This window comes from Panthera pardus, unplaced genomic scaffold (genome assembly GCF_024362965.1).
Source record: "Panthera pardus isolate Hobbes unplaced genomic scaffold, ASM2436296v1 HiC_scaffold_2, whole genome shotgun sequence".
NCBI classification, from domain to species: domain Eukaryota; kingdom Metazoa; phylum Chordata; class Mammalia; order Carnivora; family Felidae; genus Panthera; species Panthera pardus.
This window is the reverse complement of record NW_026526765.1, coordinates 23,718,295-23,725,702: the sequence shown is the minus strand read 5'-3', so window position 1 is coordinate 23,725,702 and position 7,408 is coordinate 23,718,295. Positions and strand designations below refer to the sequence as shown.

Sequence of the window (7,408 nt, the reverse complement as noted above, 5' to 3'; positions counted from 1 at the left end):
TTTAAATTTTTATTTTAGAGAAAGTGTGCGAGTGGGGAGAGAGGGGCAGAGGGAGAGAAAGATTCTTAAGCAGACTCCACACTTAGCATGGGTCCTGACATCAGGCTCAGTCCCACAAGTCTAGGATCATGACCTGAGCCAAAATCCAGGGTCGAACCCTCAACCGACTGAGCCACCCAGATGTCCCTGTTTTCTCCCATTTTTTAGTAGAATTATTTATACTTCTTTTTAAAAATTATTCTACTGGGTGCCTGGAAGTTTTCAACATATATTTATAACTAATTGAAGTCCACTTTCAAGTAAGACTATACCATTTTACGAGTAGCGCAGGTATTTCATAACAGAACGTTTCAAATTTATCCCTCCATCTGTTCTAGTATTGCTATCATGCATTTCACTTATTAATAAGCTATTATTGTCTGCTATGTCTTGCTGTTATTCTGGGCACCTGGGTGGCTCAGTCCGTTGAGCGTCTAACTTTGGCTCAGGTCAGGATCTCGCAGTTTGTGAGTTCAAGCCCCGTTTCTGGCTCTGTGCTGAGAGCTCAGAGCCTGGAGCCTGCTTTGAAGTCTGTGTCTCCCTCAATCTTTGCCCCTTCCCCCCCCCCCCCCCGGTGCTCTTTCTCTCTCTCTGAAAAATAAATAAACATTAAAAAAAATTAAAGTTACTGAATCAACTATATATAAAAAAATATCTTTCCTTTATTTCCTTTCTAATGCCCTTTTTTGTGTAGATTTCAGTTTCTGATCTTCATCAATTCTTTCTGTAAACACTTTTTTAACATTAAACTTTAAATATTTTTTTAAAGGGAGGTCTATTGGTGACAAATACTCTTGTTGTTTTACTAGTTTCAGAAAATCTTTATTTCTCCCTCACTTTTGAAGAATAATTTTCCTTGATATAGAATTCTAGGTTGGTGATTTCTTTCAACATTTTCAGTATTTCACTCCTTTCTCTCATTGTTTGCATTGCTTATAGAAGTCTGCTATGAGTCTTATACTTCTTTCTTCCTAGGTAAGATGTCGTTTTTCTGTCTATGTGTGTGTTTCAAGGTTTCTCTTTAATTTTTTGTAGTTTAAGCATGAAATGCATAGGTAAAGGGTTTTTGTTATTCTACATGGAATTCTCTGAGTCTTTGATCTCTGGTTTGGTGCCTGCCATTTTAGGAAAATTCTTAGCCATTTTCACCTCTTACATTATTTTCCCTCCTTTTTTTCTTCTCCTTCTTCCATTTCCAACATGCATATATTATGCCTTTTGTACTTGCCCTATAGTACCTAGATTTATTTTTCAGTTTTTGTTTCATATTTTTTCTCTATGCATTTCAACTTAGAAAATTTCTGTTAAGGTGTTTTCAAGCTCAGTGATTCTTTGCTCTGTCCAGTTTGTTCATAAGATCATGAAAAGCAGTCTTCATATCTGTTACAGTGATTTTGATTTTTAGCATTTACTTTCATTCTTAGAGTTTCCATCTAACTGCTTACATTACCCATTTGATGTTGCATACTGTACACTTTTTCCATTAGTTCTCTTCACACATTAATCATACTCATTTTTAATTTCCAACCTGATAAACTCAAAATGTCTGCCACTTCTGAGTTTGGTTCTGTTACCTGATTTGGCTCAGACTATGGTTTTACTTACCTTTTAGTATTCCTTGTAATTTTTGTTACTTGCTAGACATATTGTATTTGGATAAGAACTACAGCAAATAGGTTTTTAGTGTGAAGTTGTATGTTTATCTAGCTATGGGTCTGTTTTTATTGTCTGGCGTAACTATAGGTGTCAGAGCTTTAATTTCCTCTGGTGTCCTTGATTTTTTGTTTGTTTCCTGTGTTTTCTTTTGATTTTTGGATTAAGCTTCTCCAGAGGAAAAAAAAAAAAACACATGAGAGAGAAAGAAAAGCATAGCAGAGACAGAGAAACAGAGACAGAAACCGAGAGAAAGAGATGTTTAGGGAATGTATTTCGGAGACTTGGGTTTATTTGCTCATGTAGTTGTGAGGACTGGCAAATCCAGAATCTCCAGGGCATGCCTGTAGGCTGGAAATTCCAGCAGGAACTGATGTTGTAACCTTGATTCCAAAGGCTTTGACTCTGTGTCAGCTCTGGAAATTATTTTCCTCCTTCATCCAATTTTGTTATTGTTGCTATTTGCTGTTTTTTAAATATATGTATTTTAAAATTTTAGTTGAAATATAGTTGACCTACAATATTAGTTTCATGTGTACAACATAACGATTTGATAATCAAATAATTACGAAATGTTCACTGTGGTAAATGTAGTTACTGTCACTATATAAAATTATTACAAAGTTATTGATTGTATTACCCATTCTGTCCTTTTCATCAACATGACTTATTTGTAAATATCAACTTCCTATATCCCTTCAGCTCTCCCAGAGTTAAGCTCTACTGACTTTCAGAGACAGACATTATGATGGTCATTTTCCCCTTGCCCGTCTGCAGGGCAAGGGGTATCCAATGTGGGGCCTGATCCCTCACTCCTCAGGGAGGATCTTTGTGCCTATGGTATTCCTCCCAGTTGTGGTTTGGTTGTACCAGTGGTTTGGTTCTTGATTCTGTCTCTGCCCCTCCTACCCTTCTTAGTGTGGCTTTCTATCCCTTGTTGTGGAAGAGTTGTTCTGCTTGTCTTCAGAGGCATTTTAGGTGTGTACATGGGAGGAAATGAACTCAGAATCTTCCTACTCTGCTATCATCCTTTGTTTAGGACTTTTCTGGACTAACTCTATACTGTCTGTATTCTTTGTTGTATGTATTGGCTGGCCTGTACTTAACTTCGTGGAAGGGAGATATACATATACACCTTCAACTAATGGGTTTCTAGGACTTTGCTGAGTGGCTCTGTGTGTGGGTGTGGGTTGTGTTGGGGTACAAGTTCACTGCTTTAGCCAATAGTTTAAGACTGTGTCATAACTTTCACTTACTGCTTTTGTTAAGCCTCAAGGTCAAGTAGAGGTTAAAGTACATTTTCATGTCTCTTCTGGGCATGTGCACAGTTCTTTTTTTATTTTTTTATTTTATTTTATTTTAATTTTTTTTTAACGTTTATTTATTTTTGAGACAGAGAGAGACAGAGCATGAACAGAGGAGGGGCAGAGAGAGAGGGAGACACATAATCTGAAACAGGCTCCAGGCTCTGAGCTGTCAGCACAGAGCCCGACGCGGGGCTCGAACTCACGGACCGTGAGATCATGACCTGAGCCGAAGTGGGACGCTTAACCGACCAAGCCACCCAGGCGCCCAATGTGCACAGTTCTAAACATGAACATGACCTCCTAGATTTCCAGAAATATGATGGAAAGTTTTTCAAAGCATTTTAGTTCCCTCCTCCTCCCTTATCCCTTTGTGGAGCATGCACTAAACCAAAGACTCATTTTATTAATGCTTCTATTTGAAACCACAGCCTCTGATAATTTTTTCTAAGTTTTTTAAAAAAATATTTTAAACTTCTTTCCTATTAATATAATATGTGATGTCTCTATTTTCTAATAATGGTACAGATAGCTATGTGCTTAAATTCCAATGCTTCTAGAATTGAATTATTAATTAATAAATAAAATATAATTATATATCAATTATCAATACATTTTATTTATTGAATGTCCTTATTCATTTTACATTCTTGAGCTCATTGTTTTTAATCATAATGGTAAGCTTCTTTTTAATCTACTTAAATGTAGCTTTATGTATTGATTTAAATTTTTATTAGCTTTAGTAGAAAGTTTTGTTTTAAATAATGACAATTTAAACAATTTCCTAATACTTCACCAATGTAGCTATAGGCATCTTGTTTTATTATAAAATTAAGTTTTTAAGTGTCATGCACAACGCCCAAGGAAAAAGTAATGAATGTATTTGAGCATTATCCCTGATTAAATTTGTGTATTTTATTAGATTAGAAACAAAGCTTTGCCAGTGGGTGTATATCATTCCATGGGAACATGGAATGGCCCTCATTTCGTGGAAAAGCTAGGTTTGTGTTGAAGTTGCATATTTTTTCTTTAAATCTCTCTTTTCCTGTATATTTTGAAAATTTTCAGCAATTGTGAGTCACTGGATAAAATGTTTAACATATGAGAAGAAATTAAACACAATTACATTTTTTTAAACCCTTCATATTATTTCATGTTATCTGGGTCTTTTGTTAAGTAACTCAGCATTCTTTAAAAAGAAAGTTTCTCATATGGACCAATTTATGTCATGAACCTCTTATATAAAGTGGAAAACTGACAATTTTCAAATTCTTGTGTTTTTATTTATAAATACAAGCTTAAAAATAGGTTTAATAAGTAATCTAAAATAAAACATTGGCGTACTGATTCTGCAATATATTGATAGGTATTATGATTAATAAAATCATGATAGATCATCAAATCCATTTTAGAAATGTTGGATTAATAATGTTGAGGTTTACTTATGGCAGAAATTCTCAGTGCATTTGCAAAGTTTAAAAAAAATACGTTATTTTGGTTTTATTAACCTGCCAATTTTCATCTTGACAAAAAATACATCTTCAAATATTTTTATTAGTGTTCTAGAATATTGCTAATTACTAGAAGACTTAGGATATCCATTTTTAATATTTACCCAGCCAATTCACAGAAACTACTTAAATCAACAATGGTAAAATATATTAAAAAGTAAGTCAGTGAAGTATAACAAAGAATGCAAGGCTACATACTGAATACTGCCAGTTTCCCATTTTACCCCACCACTCTGTCTAGAGAAGAAAATGGCTTTCTTTACCCTGGGCCACCATATTAAAATATTTTCAACAATGATTTAACTGCACTGAGTTTTTTTCAAGGCTTTTAGTAATATTTTAAGGTTATCAAGTTATGTTCCTGGGCCTTATATATACTTAGGCTATGACCACCTCTGCAGTCTCATCTTGTGAACATCTTTTTCATTTTTGTTTGTTTTTTATTCCATACTCCTCTGATAACCTACTCATTATAGAAGACTAGCCACCTTATAGCTCCTCTAGGTCGACTTCTGCTGAGTCCATTGAATCAAAGTGGGAACTAGTCTCAAACTGGTTTTGTCCAATTTATTTTCTTTGTAAAGCACTGAGTAGTGAGAACTTTAATTGTAATTGGATCAACTGTCGTCTTTCATATAGTGTGAAAAATGTTTAATTGTCAAAACACATGTATATGGCTGTTATATATACTACCTATGTAATGAGGTGACTCTTTACTTGGAAATGTAAAACCCAAGGCAACAAGAATAAAAAGGTGGGATCGGCAGAAGTGAGGTAAGGTTTTCTTCTTATTACTTATTTTTTAAAGATCTATTATTATTATTATTTCTAAATTATTTACTTAAGTCATTCTAAATTATTAAGTCATCTCTTGTCAAATCAAAATGTTAGAAGACCAGTCTACACATCATCATTTGATTCAGCTAAAGAAATGAGCTTAAAATCACTTACGTTTTACTGGTCCATGTATAGAATAACGGTCCAAATTGGTGGTGTGGTCCACAGTGTCAGAGTAGTGGTCCAGGGTCCAGGTTTTCTTTACTCATATCATCGTGGGTTGAAAGTGTCTTTGCATGAAGGCTACCGAATAGAGCATGGTAGCCATCTTTCCAGAGAAAGAGCTTGGACCTGATGCAGAGATGAGGGTAGGTGGAGAATACGGGTTCTTGTGCTCTCCCTGGTGTGACTTCAGGAAAGCAGTTAGCATATTGACTCCAACTCCAGGGAGCTTGATGAAGTAGATGAGGACCTTTCTTGTGGATAGGTGGCCCCAGTTGCGACTGGAACCCACAGAGTAGTCCAGAAATCTGGTATTCAGCCGCCACCTCCATTATGACCTGAAGCTATCATTAGCTCTTAATTTATGCAATTATTCTAGAGATTAGAAATAAAATATGTATTCCCGATTTAAAGAAGAATTATCAAATTTAAAACTGTTATGGCAGTAAACAAGTTATATTCCTTAGAAAATCAGTGCCATGAAACAGATATTCAGTCAACTTGTTCAGAATTCAAAATAAAGTCATAGAAACTAGATATGATGAGAGAAACATTAAGAGAGAGAAGTAGACAATAAAATCCAGTCTGCATAAAATGGCAATGTCATGAAACAAAACTGATAAAATATTGAATGTAAAGACTACCATGTTAATGTGAAAGAAGAGCATAGTTGACAAATTTATCTTTTTCATTAAAAAATTAATTTATAGGGGTGCCTGGGTGGCTCAATTGGTTAAGGGTTGGACTCTTGATTTCAGCTCAGGTCATGATCTCACAGTTTGTGAGTCTGAGCCCCACGTCTGGCTCTGCGCTGATAGAGCAGAGCCTGCTTGGGATTCTCTCTTTCCCCTCTCTCTCTACCCCCTCTCTCTCTACCCCTCCACCAGGCATGCTGTCTTTTTCTCTCTCAAAAGTAAATAAACCTAAAAAATTAATTTATAAATCTTCAAAAGCATCAAGCAAAATTAATGAATTATCACACTGGCTACTTTTGCAAATTGCAGAGTTTTTTTTTTCCTTTTTTTTTTAAATCCAGAAAGTTATATAAAGATTTATCAGTTACTAGGTTCAGCCTTCTTCCAATATTTTTGAAGACACAAGTCAAGATGAAGCTGATATTTACCAAACACTTGATCTGATAAAAACATAATGCCACTAATGGAAGAGAAGTTTCTTCTGTTGACTGAATAGATAGAGGTGGACTGAAGGGGTAAAAACATTTTTTAGAGCAAATTTTTGCCTCATGAAACTGAGAATACATGAAACAATGATAATAACAATTTTGATTAACCAGAGATGTTACAAATTGAAATTTAAATAAATACTTAAGGTTCTCCAAGGCAATCACTCATCTTCTTGAGGCCAGCAGTGGGTACTAAAACTCTTTACTATACCCCATTCCCTACTATTATGATAGATTATACACTCAAGTGCTTGGCATTCTTTACAATATTGGTTAAAGAGAAACCTCCCTCTCTTTTCTCTCCCTTCCCCTATATTCATCTGTTTTGTTTCTTAAATCCCACAATGACTGAAATCATATGGTATTTGTATTTCTCTGACTGGCTTGTTTCGTTTAGCATAATACACTCTAGCTCCATCCATGTCATTACAAATGGCAAGATTTCATTCTTCCTGATTGCTGAGTAATATTCCTTGTATATATATGTACCGCATCTTCTTTATCCCTTCATCAGTCAATGGACATTTGGACCCTTTCCATAGTTGGCTGTTGTTGATAGTGCTGCTATAAACATTGGGGTGCATTTGTCCTTTGAAACTCAGTATTTTTGTATCCTTTGGGTAAATACCTAATTGCTGGATCATAGGGTGGTTCTATTTTTAACTTGTTGAGGAATCTCTACATGGTTTTCCAGAGTGGCCGCACCAGTTTGCATTCCC

General features: G+C 35.2%; 1 protein-coding gene across 1 annotated transcript; it reads right to left on the bottom strand.

Moving 5' to 3' along the window:
- Positions 1–5,514: 5,514 nt before the first annotated feature.
- Positions 5,515–5,838, bottom strand: LOC109267662 (cytochrome c oxidase subunit 6A1, mitochondrial-like). Its single transcript, XM_019450634.1, has one exon. The coding sequence runs from the start codon at positions 5,836–5,838 to the stop codon at positions 5,515–5,517; it is 324 nt and encodes a 107-aa protein (XP_019306179.1).
- Positions 5,839–7,408: the final 1,570 nt, after the last annotated feature.

Excerpts from the sequence above, each read along its gene's own strand:
- LOC109267662 (XM_019450634.1), bottom strand. The coding sequence starts at position 5,838 with ATGGAGGTGGCGGCTGAATACCAGATTTCTGGACTACTCTGTGGGTTC.